The 16,706-nt window shown below is 34.4% G+C and overlaps 2 protein-coding genes across 2 annotated transcripts in view; one reads left to right on the top strand and one right to left on the bottom strand.

The window, feature by feature from the left end:
- slc36a1 (solute carrier family 36 member 1) overlaps positions 1 to 11,832 on the bottom strand; it is a 67,609-nt gene extending 55,777 nt beyond the window's left edge. Inside the window, exons 1-7 of the mRNA XM_007246438.4 lie at positions 11,621 to 11,832; positions 8,875 to 8,969; positions 7,781 to 7,892; positions 7,601 to 7,691; positions 6,596 to 6,684; positions 5,447 to 5,536; positions 3,782 to 3,866 (exon numbers count right to left, since the gene is read on the bottom strand). Coding sequence (XP_007246500.3) covers positions 3,782 to 3,866; positions 5,447 to 5,536; positions 6,596 to 6,684; positions 7,601 to 7,691; positions 7,781 to 7,892; positions 8,875 to 8,902 — 495 coding nt within the window. The 5' untranslated portion in view covers positions 8,903 to 8,969; positions 11,621 to 11,832. The remainder of the gene's footprint in view (positions 1 to 3,781; positions 3,867 to 5,446; positions 5,537 to 6,595; positions 6,685 to 7,600; positions 7,692 to 7,780; positions 7,893 to 8,874; positions 8,970 to 11,620) is intronic.
- Positions 11,833 to 12,740: 908 nt separating this feature from the next.
- Positions 12,741 to 15,805, top strand: atox1 (antioxidant 1 copper chaperone). Its single transcript, XM_007246437.4, has 4 exons — positions 12,741 to 12,888; positions 13,089 to 13,161; positions 15,179 to 15,338; positions 15,488 to 15,805. The coding sequence occupies exons 1-3, from the start codon at positions 12,883 to 12,885 to the stop codon at positions 15,301 to 15,303; spliced, it is 204 nt and encodes a 67-aa protein (XP_007246499.1). The 5' UTR covers positions 12,741 to 12,882; the 3' UTR covers positions 15,304 to 15,338; positions 15,488 to 15,805.
- The last annotated feature ends 901 nt before the right edge of the window (positions 15,806 to 16,706 follow it).

Here is a 16,706-nt window from a genome sequence, read left to right as displayed (position 1 = left end):
TTCCTGGTATTTGCTAATTTAGGAGTATTTAACCCTCTTCAGTAACACAGATGCCCAGAAATATCGTTGAGAATTGTCATGTGGTATTTCAAGTATCGTAGAATCATAGTTTTGTATAGTTTTTAATGCCCTGTGATTTCCACCCCTAACAAACAGCAAGCCTTTGCTACAATGCAAATGGTACATGCCTTAGAATAAAACATGCTATATTTCCTTAAAACAGAAAAAAAAGATAAGCTCAAATTTTATTCGCTGGTTTACAGCACCAGCAATAATGTACCCAATTCTTACTGGACTTCCAATGTGATGCTAGTGATGGTAGCAAGATGAAGAGATTGTAGCCAATTAGCTTTCAGTCTCAACCTTCTCACTTTTCCAAGCTTGTCTTTCTTGGGTCTTAGCCAGAAATGTTTGTTTGGCCTGTGCTATTATTTTCTTACTTTTTATTTTCCCACAGTTTTTAACCCTTTCAGACCTGAATTTTGTTCCAGTAATGAAAAAATATAATGCTGTTTTCTCTGTATAATGCACACAAAATAAGACATTACTATCCTAATATAAAATCTATATGAAATAAATCCAATTAATATTTTTTTTTATTCCTAAACATAATAAAAAGTGTTCTGAATCACAGAATTTACAAAATTAGCTTGTATTATTTTACCTCATTTGTTCTGTAGAGCTGACGTGCCCTAATGTCTGAATTGCTGATTCTTTTTTTTTTGTCCAGTGCAGTGGGCAGGGATAAACTACTGTCTCATTGGCTGGTTTACGATCTTTTTTAAATGGACAACAGGTCTAAATTAGTGTTCTGTGCAACAAAGCATTTGAAAAAATACATGATGATGTCCATTGTAATTGAAGCAGGGTCTACAAGGGTTAAAGTGCTTTTCTGCTATTGTAAGAAGGCGGGGTTACACTTAGGAATGTGGTGATTGACCGCCTTGGCTGGAACAGACCATTACAAGGGCATTTCTGTTAATTACACAGAGTAGCTAAGTTTTAGTCATGCTGTCAGGCAACAGTTTATACAGCACTTTTTTTTGTTTTTTTTTACACACGGTTTACAAAGTGAAGTACAGAAAATAGAATAAATAAACAAATAAGTAACTTGTTGCATCCTAAGATTTGCCAAAATTAAAATAATTGAGCACAAGTATGGTATATATGGTCGTCTTGTCTTTAAATTAGAGTTGGATAATATGGTAGTTACTGTAACAGTGAAACATAACATTACATCCCATTATTGCTGTTTTCAAAATGCAGACCAAATTCATATGTTTACAACAGTCCTGTTTATAACCATTTTAACCAACCCTTTCAGTTGTTATATTTATATGATTTAATAATCATTTTAATTACTATTAGCTACACTAATACATAAACTGCCTTATTCACTGATAAACTCACACCCACATCCTTGAGAGTGTTTCTGATCAGTCACACACGTGTAAGAGATCATTTCTTCATTATTAGAAAATATTTTTTTCACTAAAATAACTATTTTATGCCTTCACTCATAAAGCAACACACCAAAGTAATCACAAATACAGGGTTATTTAAATATGTATTTAAATTTCATGGACACTAGATTTTTCTTACAATGGAGAACCTCCAAACAAATGCTATATATTTCAAGACTAGACAAGACAAGACTCTCTGGAACACTGCTCCTTAAAGAATTTGAGCCAATTTTGGATTGAGCACAGCACAGTATGAAAAATATACCAAAAATCAAAATGCATTTTGTGTATATACTGTGGAACTAATGGATATTAATTTTGTATTCCAAACTTTTTAAACTTAATAAAAAAGCTACATAAAATGATATATCACATGTTGTCAAACTTTAATTAAATACTGCAACATTGTTTAAACCTATTTAAAATACAAATATGTTAATCAGAATATTTTTTGCTTAATACATTTACACAAAGCAGATGTGGCACAGACAATGAAATGTGTAATGATGTGTAGCATCACTTAACAACTGTTATCAGGGTACAACCAAAAGAAAATGGTACGTTGTAAAATACAAACTGCACTAACCATACAGGTTCCTCACTTTAACTGTTCAGCTAGAAGCCAGTAAAAGGCAAATGCTGCCCTCTCGTGGAGAGAAATTAGAATGACATATTAAGACAGACACCTTGTGTAATATTGACATCATAAACACTGTGCAAAAACTCACACTAGAATATTGTAGGGTCAATGTATTGTATAGACAAGATACCACAAATACCACAAATAATTGTTCATTTAAAGCACCTTCACTCATAGCAGAACATCCTGGCTAGAAATATGCAACCTGTGCAACAGCCTTTTGAACAAAATAAAAAATATTACTATTGCACTACATCTTAAACTAAACATTGCATTTAGGAACATATGTTAATCAATGTGAAAATGTCTACAAAAGTTTGCTGAGTATTTTGGAATATTAACACTCAAAGGCCTTTCCCAAAGTTTTTTTCTTTTAACAAGTTTTATCTTACATTCAGCAAGCACTGTCTGGATGTGAATAAAAGAATATAAAACTACATAATGTAACAAGACATGGACTCAGTACAGACCAGAAAATTAATAAGGCAAGAACTTTAACCTCAAAGCACATGCTAAAGTAATTAACCCATGTATATATATATAAAAGCATGTTCTGTCCTATTTGGAGTCACCATTGTGAGAAACATCACAGACGCAAAAAAAATAGTAGCATAACCACTGAAACTATCTGTGATATCTATCTATGCTTTTGCTTTCACATTGTTTGATCTTACTAAGTTATTTTACATTTATCCTGTTTGATTCAATTTATCCTGTGGTTTTATTTGGTTGACATTTTTTAATATATGGCTGTATTTGGTAAATTAAAACCCATTTTGAGCTAATTCTGAGGTAAAGAGCAGTGTTTGGACACACACCTTTCAAAAAGTTTTTCTCTTGTCAGTTCACAGAATATATTTCCAAATGTTTTGGGGATCATAAAGATGTTTTATAGCAAAACTGAGACAAGCCTTAAATGTTCTTTTTGCTCAGCAGTGTTTTTTGTCTTGGAACTCTGAGGCAACTGAGGCCTGCAGTTCTTTGGATGTTGTTGTGAGGTCTTTTGTGACCTCTTGGATAAGTCATCCCTGCGCTCTTAGGGTAATTATGGTCGGCCAGCCACTCCTGGGGTGGTTCACCATCCATGTTTTCGCGATTAGTGGATTATGGCTCTTACTGTAGTTTGCTTGAGTCGCATAATTTTAGAAATGGCTTTAAAACATTTAACAGAGTTTTTCAGCATGATGTCTAGTTTTTAAGCATCTATTGGTCTAATTCACTGTGTCAGGCAGGTTTTATAATCTATTTAAGCGATTTCTTGTTTGAGAACAGGTCTGGCAATAATCAAGCCCTGGATATGGCTACAGAAATTGAACTTAGGAGTGCTAAAGTGTGCGGTTAAGATATGACTTGCATATTAAGCTGCATCTAGATTTACCTGTGGTTTGCTGCAAACATGAGAATTTGAGATATGTATGCCATGCAAAACTGAAACTAAAGGCCTCTGTGTGTGCCTCTATACCTCAAAAAATCCACAAAATACTTATTTTCTACAGAACATGACTGAACTGAACTAAAAGGAACTTTACAGACTCTCAGTCCATAAATATAACAGACACACTGCATTTGGACATTTGGACTAAAATCACTGAGATACTCTGGTAATAATTACTCTACAACCCATGTAAAACTTATCGTGTCAAAACGGCTTAAATTGTGAGTGTGAAAATCTCCTCACCTGTTTGATGTTGTCACTGAGGAACACAAAGTATACACAGCAGAAGCCCAGCTGAGTGATGATCAGGAACATATTCACCAATCGTCTAAAATTAAAACAGAAAGAATAAAAAAGAAAAGAGAGTTTTGTGCATTTCATAACCAGATAGAATAAGTAATTTACTTTCCTCTATAACAGGGGTGTCCAAACTACGGCCCGCGGGCCATTTGCGGCCCGTTTCCTTTTTTGGAGCAGCCCGCAAGGTATTTTAGAAATAGAATGAAAGTTGGCCCGCTGTTAAGCAGGTTTTTATAATGTGAGATTCAAAGTTTGAACGCTAGGTGTCAGAAACGGGCCAAAGAGTCGTAAAGCGGAGAGAGCGCATTTCTAGCGCAGAAAAACGGGGCAAAAGAGTCTAAAAGCAGAGAGGGTGCACATTTCTAGCGCAGAAAAACCGGGTAAAAGAGTCTAAAAGCGGAGAGGGTGCGCATTTCTAGCGCAGAAAAACGGGGCAAAAGAGTCTAAAAGCGGAGAGGGTGCGCATTTCTAGCGCAGAAAAACAGGGCAAAAGAGTCTAAAAGCGGAGAGGGTGCGCATTTCTAGCGCAGAAAAACCAGGTAAAAGAGTCCAAAAGCGGAGAGGGTGCGCATTTCTAGCGCAGAAAAACGGGACAAAAGAGTCTAAAAGTTGCCGTAATTAAGGAGTTTAATATTAAGACATCATGAAATTAAACATCAGTTTGAAAAATCTTAGTTTACACAACACTGTCAAAGATAAAGATAGTTAGTCAAGTAAAATGTTGTGTAGATGAAATAATCAGGAAAAAAGTATTATTTAAAGTGGTATATTTCATTATTTTTTATTTTATAGTTTTATTACATTTTGTGGCCCGTGACTTCAAATATATTTCTCCTTCTGGCCCCCAACAAAAAAAGTTTGGACACCCCTGCTCTATAAGGACACAAAAGTATTAGGATATTAGGACACCTGCAGGAGCTTTTGGGTTTTCCCAGTCTAAACTTATATTTTAATATAAGTTTAATTAATAAATTAATAATTAATAATTAATAAATGACTTTGCTATAACAGCTCTAACAGCAGGAGTGGCAGTATTTACTGCAGTATGCTTCCCAAACTTTGTGTCTGGACAATTCGCGGAGGAGTTGCTGTGGTTTCTAAATGCTTCTGATTTTTAATAGTACCACACTCAGCTGATAGTGAAATATTTTGGAATATCTATCAAAGATATTGATAGAAAGGTGATTTCCAGTGGTGCCATTCTATTACAGTAAGATGCAATTAATTCAGTGAGCTCTTTAGAATAATTTATTCTTATATGTTTGGTGATTAAGGAATACAAACGTGATAATGGGACTGAATGAGACACAAAAACGCAATTATTAAGGAGTGAACCCCAATATTTACGTCCATATATTGCATTTTAAAAGGCAGTAACGTAACCTACTGATCAACAAAATATGAAAAAAGTCTAAAGGAGACATTTGAAGCAGATATACAATACAGCAAAACATTAAACTCATTACGTTTGCATGTTTTGTTATGCATAAATATTAAAGAAAATCAATTAAATTAAATTTGAATTCAGTGTTGAATGAAAAGTCAGGTTTCACCATGTGATGTGTATGAAAAATAAACAAATCATTAAACCAGCATTAAGTAATTCACCTTCCCCAACGAGAATGATTCCTCAGCCAAGACACATTCTCCATTCCATACTCTACTGCATCCCCGTACGTCAGGAACGGTTTCCCAAGCCTAGAAAAGAAAGTAAAAGTCAAACCATCCAAAAAAAAAAATGTATGGACATGCATGTGCCCAAACAGGTTTCATATCCACGAGACAGATGAGCAGAAACACATTTTTTCTACATGATCATCTAAAGCATTACTCATACTATCAAAGTCTCTTTTCTGTTTTAGTGAAAAGGCAACATTACCACTAAAAGTAACACCACTGCTTTACACAGGGAAACTATAAACTAAACAATATTTGAAAATATTTGCTCACATAACAGTTTGCATGTGCTGCCAATCTGACACTGTGTATATAAAAGTCAAGTCCAAGAGCTTCTGTTAACAATTCATTTGCATTATAATCAGTAATCAGACTACTGTTAAGTATGAGAGAAAAAAAATATATATATATACAGTTTACAGTATAATAAAGTCATGCATTAAAAATTTGAATGGCAAATTACAGGTTGAGTCAAAAGTCACAAGACACCATTGTTTTTTAGAAACGAAAGGGAAACACATCTGAATACCTCAGCTAGTAATGGGAAGGAAAAAAAACAAAAACAAAAACAAAAAATAAACAATACACTGCTTTGCTTAATTTTTTTTTTGCAATATACTGCAATACATTGAATTGTAACCCCTGTATCATGATGTGCATCATATAGCCAGGGTAATGCCTATACACAGCCCATTTAATAACCTTTTTTAACCTTTTATTTTTCTCTCCTCTCACATGAGCAGACCGCATCAGGCTAGTGACGCAAACTGTTTATGTGGCTTGTCTACAGTGGTTTTGGTTGCGCTGATACACAGCCCTCTCATATATCCTATAAAGGTTTTAACTTTGTAACAAAGCGATGTTGTGTATTATGTGCTACATGTAGGAGTAGATTTTATAAAGTTAAAATCCCTGAATGTCTGAGAGTAGTATCTAAGAAAAAGTAAACAGTGATGTCCTAGAGTAATAACGTGATGTACACGGATACAGGCGTGACTTACTTCCTCAAATGACTGAACTGAGTAAGCAAGCTCTGGACAAACAAATGAGGTTTAACAGCTGTTTAACCAAGACACTTACTTAGCACTTAGATGGTGGGAACATTTCACCAGAATCTGCATGCAATGCACAGCCACAATGCCCATCACGAAGAGACTCAGAGGACCCACCTGCAGACAGTTTCACAAAGTCAGTTGTTAATGAACTGAACATATTTATAATATACCTAATATACAAGTTTCAATGAAGTGAATTCAACAATCAGTATATATATGGTTACTGTCCTGCAAGAGCGTTCATAGTTTTTTTTTTTTTTTTTTTTTCATTTTTGCTGTTTTTAAATTTTTTTTTAGATTATTTGGATCTGGCAACAACAATAATGTTATTTTTTGTGACGACAGAGTTTTAAAACACTAAAGTAATGTAATAAAACAGCATCATTAGAGCTGGATCAAAAAGAAAATCTGTTTTTCTCTAGATTAAAAAGAAAACTCATATCCTATATATAAAAAGCCTTTCTTAATCCTTTATATACTGACATGCCATAATTCATGTGATACCAGTATGTAACTTGATCATTAAGTGTTACCACAGGAGATGGTATTAATTGTTAGTGGGGTTAAATACTGGTCAGTGTGCTCATGGCAAGGTGATAGTTTGGCAGGTGATAGGTGGCATAGTTTGAGCGAGGTCTGATAGTGGGTGAGGGGAGATGGATTGGGAATACTTTATAAAGGGCATAACCACCCAAAATGGAAAGTGCATCAGATGAAAAACAAACGACTGGCAGAAATCACATCCACATTCAATGCAGGTCTCAATTCATTTTCTAGATTCCATTCCAAAAGTCGTAGGACATGAGACTAGTTTCTGTCTCATGATATGTGGCATGCCAGCGTAATTTAGCATACCTTTTGGTTGCACATTATTGACTTTTGTTCTGACTGCCTGCCCTTTATTGTTTCCATAGTATCAGTCTTTTTTTTAAGTGAGTTTTATATGATACAGGCCATTAAAGCCAAGCACACAAAATGTGTATAATGTATTTTTTAATGTAATAACTTTAAACTGATAATAGAGACCTACCACAAGCCCTGCATTCTTCACAGCAAGAGGCAAGCCTAGCAGACCAGTGCCGATGTTTCCTTTCAGTAAATGAATTAAGGTCTGAAAAAACCTGTAAACACAAGAAGCAGAGCCTGAGACCAGCAGTCTAATCAGAACAACTTCAGTCCATTCACACTAAGTTACTGTGACTGGTCTTACGAGGATCCGGTTCTGCCTCCAATTCGCTCGTACTGTCTCTGCATGCGGGACGGGGAATGGACGGGCTCTTCGTCCTCTGTTGGACTCTCCTCTGTACAGGAGAATGCAGGCCCTGAAAAAAAGTTTAAAAGACATTTTTATTCATCATTTTTCTATGTATTAACTTTAATAACTTTAATAATTGACAAACTCTTAATTAGTATTAATATTTATATTGGTGCAAATGTAAAATAAAGAAAAAAGAAAAAGAAATCCCCAATGCTCTTTATAATGAAACCAATATGGGAGAAGGAAAAATCATTCTTAGTAAGTGGATTTAATGTATTTATGTAAGCGATTTTATTGGACCGTACGTAGTAAAATGTGCATAGAACGGAAAGGGACGTTAGTGTTTTGAAAGGGTTCAAAACAAAGCATACAATAGAAATACAGTCAGCTGAAAATATAGGACCATCATAAAAACCTTAGATTTTTAAGCATATTTATTCACATGAATATTTGAGCTTTATTAAAACAGTATTGAGTATTAGTTTTTTTAGTTTTAAGCATAATTAAAAAAAAAAAACAATGCTCTCAAAGCTCCATTAAATATCCACTATGAATTATCCATTGTCTCAGAGAGTACTCAAGGACATTTTGAAATATTCCATACATACACAGCTAAGACATTTTCCCAGTCCATGTCTGAGACTGGTGGACAGATTTACGAAAAAACTGAGGTATTGAGGTAATTGTCAGCTTTTTCCAACATTAAAGGTTTTCTTACGTTTAAAAGTTTTCTTTGATTTGCTGTATAAGCTTCATCTTAGAATACTGTTCAAATGCAGCCTACGTGTCTTTTTATTACATCTCTTCATAAAGACAAACATTTGCATGGGGTGTTCCTTTTCTACATGACCATATTTTTATTGCTTGGCAAAAAAGTACCCTAAGAATATAGTCTACTGATACTTACAAGGTATAACTACAAACATATGGAATAAAAATCTTCCTCACTGCAGTACTAAAAAGAAGCACTGATACAGAGTCTAACTTAATAAAGCAAAACAGGCTGCACCACAAATGTTCTTCTAATGCATATTAAATTTGGTTACCATCCTGATAGTTGATGTCTGAATTCATGGCTGTTCCGCTCAGCTGGAAGTTTCACTGGTCCCTGCTTTTATTGTGGAGACAATTCATCCAGCCACTGTAAACCATCAAAGGCAAGCAAAACATTATTATCATCATTATTACGCTGCTGGTTCAAAGCAAACTCATTTTATTGACCTATATTTATTGAGTTTCAATATTTGCTCAAATTATCACAAAAACAATAGTTCCTGTGTGTACTAGTATATATGAAACAGTATTAGTTGTGTAGTAGTGTGCCATATTATACACATTTGTACACAAGAATATCACAAAAATGTCTGACACTATATTGTGATAATAGCAATATTCTTGAAAGCAGTACATATTATTATACAAAAGCAATATTATTTGTTTTGCTATTTACTGTATTTACTTTTAACTATGTTTTATTGCAGTTTATATACATGTACTAAACATGCTGCATTTTATGTTTCGTTTTTAGATTATTTGTTGTTCAATTGCATTATTTTTGTTACATTTTTCATTTAATATTCAAAATCTGGGTCTTGGAAAGTTACTGTTTACAAAATAGACAAATGTTTATAAATTATTTTGTTTCAAGTGAATGTATTAAACTGTTACATTTGTTTTGTTTGGTTGTGCCATATCGCCCACTCCTAGTACTAGTCCATAAAACACAGTGCTTGTATATATGAAACAGAGTGCTAGTATATGAATCACAGTGCTAGTAGGTCACATTATGCTACAAATTCCAAATGACTCTGTTAGTTATGTAAGGTTAAATTTAGCTGAGTAATTTCTTTCACACTTCTCTGAAGTCAAATCCTCTACATCAGCACTCTGCACACGGAGAAGCTATTAACTGCTGACCACTGCAAATGCCAAACATGTGATTTCACTGTTTTTACTTTGTTGTAAAGGAGTTTAAACTAAAATGAGCAATCTTTCTTTTTATAAATCTTCTGTTTTGTTGATAAGGACATAGCATGAAAAGCTAGAATAGGCGCTCAGTATCTACATTCATTGCAATGATTACAGCCACTGATTAATTCAGTCAGCTGGTGTTGTTTAGTATATAGAGTATAAAATATCAAAAAGTTCTGTTGTCCTTTTAAAATACAGCCTGTCACGATAATTACATTATCGACTTATCAAACAATAAATGGATATAACCTTAATAATTGTAATAATTGTGATATCATTCATTGTGTTTATGAGCAAACCTATTTTTGTTGGTGGAAATGCTGCGAACAGTTCAAGCTCAATCCACATTGGTGGAAGCGGTATAAGAGTGTACTGCTGCAGACAAAAAAAGTACAGTCTTCCAAACTACTATTAAGTAAATGTTTATTGTCTTTAAAATTAAATAATTTGTTTGATATGATATCATGTTGTCATTATTTTAGTGGCATTTACTGGGCTTAAATGATAAATTCTGTATGAAACAGACTTGGGGTGTGGTAAAACATGATAATAAATACAAACATTTTCTTAATATTGCACCTCCGTCCAACCCCAGCATTCCAAAATACAGCGCTTATAGCCAATGCTCCCAATACACTTACAATGAATCATGTTTCACTACACCTCAAGTCCATTTTACACCAAATTTCTCCTTTAAAATGACAATAATATTGTTCATCGCAATCATTTCTGCGACATCATATCATTCGCAAAACATTGTTGTCGTGACGTGCATTGCTATAGATTTTATGCATTGAGGTTGAAAGGCATGTGACATTGTGTAATAACAACTATTTTCATAGTTTCAGTTTAGCATATGAACAAGACTGTCTGAACTGCAGTATTCACTGAAATGAGTATTAACTACAAAAAGTAAACTATTAACAGTATTCCCTCATAGCCTTAAAGGGCTGGTTTTATTGAAAAGCATATTTAAACAAAGTCTCCTTGAATAGTGCTGATCAACAACTACTACAACTAGTTACAGCTCTGGAAAAAATTAAGAGACCACTTCAGTTTCTGAATCTGTTTTTCTTATTTAGCTATTTATAGGTATATGTAAAATTAACATTGTTGTTTTATTCTATAAACACCGGACAACATTTCTCCCAAACTCCAAATAAAAATATTGTCATTTAAAGCATTTATTTGCAGAAAATGAGAAATGGCTGAAATAACAAAAAAAAAGATGCAGAGCTTTCCAAGCAGTTCAGCTTGGTTTGATAGCTTGTGATCCTACTGATTATATTCCAGAGGTTTTCAATTTGGTAAAATCAAAGAAACTCATCATCTAAACGCATGTCTTATTTTTTCCCAGAGCTGAATATAAAGTGTAGTTCTTTAACTAGCATTTATTTGGGTTACACTGGACCTAATTTATTGGCTCTAATATTGCTTTGTCCAATGGAAAACTTACCTCAGACAACAATCATATCTTGACCATCTGGGAATGAGTTAAACTGTTCTAAACTAATTTAAGTTTATTTACTAAACTATTCACTTAAAACACAAGCACAAAAACACAAGCACAATGTACAAGGACATGTTTACTAGCCTGTAATTGGCTAATAATCTTATAGCTGGTCACTTAAGTAGCTGCATGTAACCGTAAGTCGTTAAATTTCCCATATATATATCTAATATTTCAGTGTATTTAATGTTATAAAGCAGCCCAGCTGTCTGTCACTCATTCACTCCCTGCCGCTGCAGCTGAGTCGTGGCTCCTGTAGTAAAAGGGCTTATTACTCAGTGAACTGACAGTTAGGCTGGTTAGCTACTCACCGGGAGCTCCAGAGAGCCGCTGCGGCCGCGCAGAAGCCTTATTTCACTAGCAAAGACGAATGAACAGCCACATTTTCCTTTAACAACTTAAACAGATAACAGTATTTAAAGCACGGTCCGGTTTTAAATCTCCAGCGCGGTGTGAACCCCGCCGCTGACCCGCTGTCTCACTGCTGCTGCGAGGCTTGTTGTTTCTTCTGGTGTTCAGAGCGCGCCGGTCACATGATCCTCTGATCAGCTGACGCAGCTTGAGGGAGCTTCTGTGAAAAGCCTGACCAAACTGGCACGTTTAGACTTTAATCTAATAGGATTTTGATATAACAGTAGTTCAGGAAATTAATACATCATTAGTAAAAATGAAAAATGCAATACAACAGAAAATTCCAGCATGTACAAACTAAAGTTTGAAGCTTATTTGTAATACAATGAAATTTTCTGATTCAGTTTTAATTCGTACAATTCGTATTGTATATGTAAAAAATCGAATTATTAAGATTTGATTTGGTTTGTTGCAAATGAAAAATGCATTTAAATTAGATTGCAATTCAATTCTTACATGTAGTAAAAGAACGTTTTAGTCCTCACCATAAAACACAGAAAAGACACCACACACAGAAAAGAAGAAATGTGTGAATATATTTCCTTTTTAATTGCATTTTAAATGTATTTTGTTGTTGTTGTTCATTTATTTATTTTAATGTCACTTGCAAGTTTACAAATTTATATTTTACATATATTTTTGTTCCATATGTACATACACTATTTACACTACACTAAAGCTCTATTGGCCTGTGTGTATGTATATATATAGAGCATGCCGTGAACCAGCCCTAACTGATAAACAAATCACATGTAAGATTAAATAAGAAAACGATTTAACGATTCAATTCAGTTAAAAAAAATAAAGACATATAAACATTAGTTTAGTTATCCTCGTTGTTTGATAGTATTTTTAAATTGCTTTTAGTACTTAATAATAGACAAATACAAAACTAATTTTAAGAGAGACCTATAAAGATATAGAGAAAATTTATTTAAAGAAAACCTCAGAACTTTTCCCATTATGCTCCGATTCCGCAGTGTTGTAATATGGTAATACACGCTTCAGAAAGTGGGCGGTAATTTAGTGATCATCCCTAAGTCACACGTCTTCGCTCAGCACCGAGCAGCAGAGTAGCAGAGTTCAGATAGCTCTTGGTGTTCATTTAACAGGAGGTTTCGTTTACTTAATTCTTTTGACGCTCTCAAGATCTTATCGGATCATGGCAGTAAGTGTCTTTTATCTTTGATTCCCGACTTTAGCCGATAGTTCAGGGCTTTTGCTGTCTAAAGGCCAAGGGCTCATTTTCTGGTCGTGTTTAGCTAAGTTGCTAATTTAGCCTGTTGGATTTAGTAAGTTAGGGATAGCTTGGCTGGTGCAGGGACTCGGAATTTAAACAGTCTGAGATAACGCTGTTTTTGTCCACAGACCCACGAATTCTTTGTTGATATGACCTGTGAGGGATGTTCTGGAGCAGTCACCCGGGTTCTTAAAAAAATAGGTAGGTCTACAGTGTGTATGTTGATGTTTGTATGTGCTGATGTTTGTGTGTAGTTTAGGAGTTAATTCAACTTTTCTCAGCTAGCTGAACTAACCTAGAGTAATCTAACTATTAGCTAACTAGCTATCTGGGTTAGCTGGCAAGTTACCCTAAGAGCCTAAACCCACTTTTGAATATTGATTCTAATTTCTAAATCAAATCTGATAAATTCAGTGGGCAGCTCATTTGGGTTTTTTTTGTATTGTGGGCACATATTATATGAAATATAAATATTATGGCTAAAATCCTGATGCAACCCAAATGACACCACAACATTTTAATAACCTGTATTTTAAAGTGTGTGAAATGATGTAAAATGGACATAAAATGTAATAAAACATGATCATGAGGATGAACCTTTAGCCCTATCCGGGCGGGAATAATTTCTTAGGGGGACTGCAATTGAAAAAACAGGAGGACCAGTGATTTTTTAGGCTTTCTCGGTCACATGACATTGCATTCAGTAACTCCTCCATTTCCCCTTGCTGTTGTGTTCATGTGTATTTCCTTGGATAAGTGCGTCCCCAAAGTGTAATTACGGTGCATGGCAGTGGACAAATAGCTATTTTATATATTTTTTTTAAATGCAAGGTGACAAAATGCAGAGATGTGCATTATGGATGAGACTTAAATTACCGGACGAGTTCAGTGAAAAACAATAGGTTATTCAGGCTGCAATTTTCTCATAGGACATCTGAGAAAAACACGTACATGGTCATTCCGGACGTAAATAAAATCACAGAGGACCCCCCATAAAAGAGAAAATCACCCCATGACCAACTGAGAAACTTATTATTGACAGAATTCCAAGGGCCCTGACATATAAAATGAGGCGCTGAGAATCAATAAGTCGACTGACGTGCATGAACGAATAGGTAGGATAGGGGAACAGGTTAGGCAAAATGTATTAGTGGAAATGCATAACTTCAAGTTGTTGCTGAAAGTATCTGGTGATTGTCTACATCAGACTGAAGAGCACCATAAAACAAAGGGCATAATCTTTACTGAACTACTCAGAACTACTAATCTTTTGAACTACTCAGTCACTCGTCAGTTGACTTAGCGTGACTTAATTTTAAGCCTGAAAAATTACCTGAAGGTGCACTATCAAAGTTTTCAGTGCCTTGTTTTTAATGTCAGGGCCTTTAGAATCTTACGAATGCAGTGTGGAGCTTCTTTGAGCTTGGTAATGGTGAAAAAAAAAAAAGATTTCTGGCCAGGGGAAATGCAATGCCCCTATCACTAGCATTGGAGGCCTGTTGGAAGCATCAGCTAAAAAACACTGTATTTGGTAATGCTGGGGGTAAATAGAGGTGGGTTAGTCGACAAAAGTTTGTACTCGATATTATGTTTTACTACACCCTAAATCAAGGAACTTTTTTACATATCATTAAGGGTCTGTGACATATATTACCACAGGCTCTTTTGAAGCAAAGACCCAAATTAAAACTCTTGTAAACTCTTTAAAAGCATGTAATGATATTTCAGAGCAGTGATATAGTTGACCTGTTTATTGTTTTGTTTTTGCTTTTGTTTTTTTTTGTTTTTTTTTCCATTGCTTTTTTATCATGTGTACACACTTCTTTGGTTTCATATTGTACTGCGTAGTCAGTTTCGTAACGGACTGTTTTAGGTCAAATGAGTGTGCACAGTGTGCATCACTGCTGTCTGAACTCTTTTTCTGATTGCCAAATAAACAAATTTACAGGAAAAGCAAAAATCTTCCTAATTTTCAGGAGAAGTCAATGTAAATAATTTATTTCATTTATTTTACTGATTTATTTACCCTAAATGTGAATAATAAAATGCACATTTCAATTGTGTAAGGAAAATTAAAGAATAAGAAACTGGATATACAAGGTTTTTATGAGACATTTTGACATATAATGAAGTGCCATGGTAGGGTGACAGCTGAAAGCTTACAGTTTACACAATTTTGAATGTTTAAAATGTTTACAGCCTATTCTTAATTCAACAGATGTCAAGTTTGACATTGACCTTCCTAACAAGAAGGTCTTCATCGAGTCAGACAAAGACAGTGATGTTCTTCTAGAGACGCTGAAGAAGACTGGAAAAACTGTCACTTACATCGGCACAAAATAGAGGATGCTCAGCATTTAACAGCTTTTCTACACCATGTAAGCCTGCTGCTTCTCTTTCCTAATTAATAACCACTGGTTGTTTATTTACTGACATTATGAGTATTATTAAATTGTATTAGTTTATATTTATATGCATTTTGGGTTTGGGTTTCAGTCTCCTTCATTTGTGATTCTCCATGTGACAGGTTGTAATTCCTGACAAGATTATGGATGGCTGTGTGATCACGCTCTTCAAGAATGAGGTGTGTGACTGTGGGGACCAGTGGAACAAGCTTCTAAAACCTGTCCTGATGTGCACCATGATAATCAATTCAAATGCTAATTAATGAAATATTAGTATCTAATGCAACATAGTTTTAGTACAATGGCTCCTTTTGTGGCTGCAATATAACAACTAAGTATAGACATAGTCTGCTACTGTATTGTCTGATCATGAAAAAAAGCCTGTTTTCTTGCCTGTTTGGAATTTGAAATTAATAAAATGAATACATTTAAGTATTAAACACTGTTTTAATGGAAAATTAAATTAAAGTTTATGTAACATGTTTTGTGATTAGCATATAAGCTTCAGGATCACAGCAAACCGGCTAAATTTTTTTACTTTTTTTTTAAATAGACATTTGGTTATTTTTAACCTGAAACACAACAAATAGTGCATTTGATACAAAATAGATATAAAACCATATAGAATTTCATTTACAACCTTAAATCAAAAAAGTAGAGACAGAATAGAAAATGCAAGTAAAAATGCATTATGGCATACATTTAATGTAACTAATTTAGTAATTATTTCACTTTTTTTTTTTTTTTAATGTACAACTATTCCTGCATTGCGGCCCTGCAACAAAGGTAGAAACAAATTTGAAGAGTCAAGCATTTACCACTAGTGTTGTCATTTGTTGTCACCACGCCAGCATGTGTGTTTGCATTGTCTTGTTGAAAAATCCCCATACTATGACCCTGGATTTTGGACTTGTTGCTGATAACAGTCTGGATGGTCTTTTATATCTCTGCTGTGGAGCAAAGGGCATCCTGTTATACCTTATATATTGATTAGTCTGACCACAATTCACATTTCCCCTGGGTGATGGTCCATTCCACATGCCCCCAAGCCCAGAGAATTCAACACTTCTAGACAATGTTTATGGTTGTATTTGTGAATGAAACTTTATATTGTAATGTTTGACAAATGTCTACAAAAGTAATCAATTAAACATGTGGGTCTATTAGCTATTGCTGAATGACAGTTCTTGATATAGTGCCGCCTGAGAGATTGGAGATCATAAGAGCCTTTGGCATATATCCACTGCTAATTACCAGTTCCTTAAATGGTTTAATAATAGTACAAAATATGCAAATTCCTTCCATTTGTTTTTGACTGTTTTGTTTCAATTTGTTATGACC

This window comes from Astyanax mexicanus, chromosome 10 (genome assembly GCF_023375975.1).
Source record: "Astyanax mexicanus isolate ESR-SI-001 chromosome 10, AstMex3_surface, whole genome shotgun sequence".
NCBI classification, from domain to species: Eukaryota; Metazoa; Chordata; class Actinopteri; order Characiformes; family Acestrorhamphidae; genus Astyanax; species Astyanax mexicanus.
Note: the sequence above shows the minus strand (reverse complement) of the source record. Positions and strands in the feature narration are given on the sequence as shown.

Excerpts from the sequence above, each read along its gene's own strand:
- atox1 (XM_007246437.4), top strand. Across the intron at positions 13,162-15,178 it reads CCGGGTTCTTAAAAAAATAG|ATGTCAAGTTTGACATTGAC; the intron begins GTAGGTCTACAG and ends TTAATTCAACAG.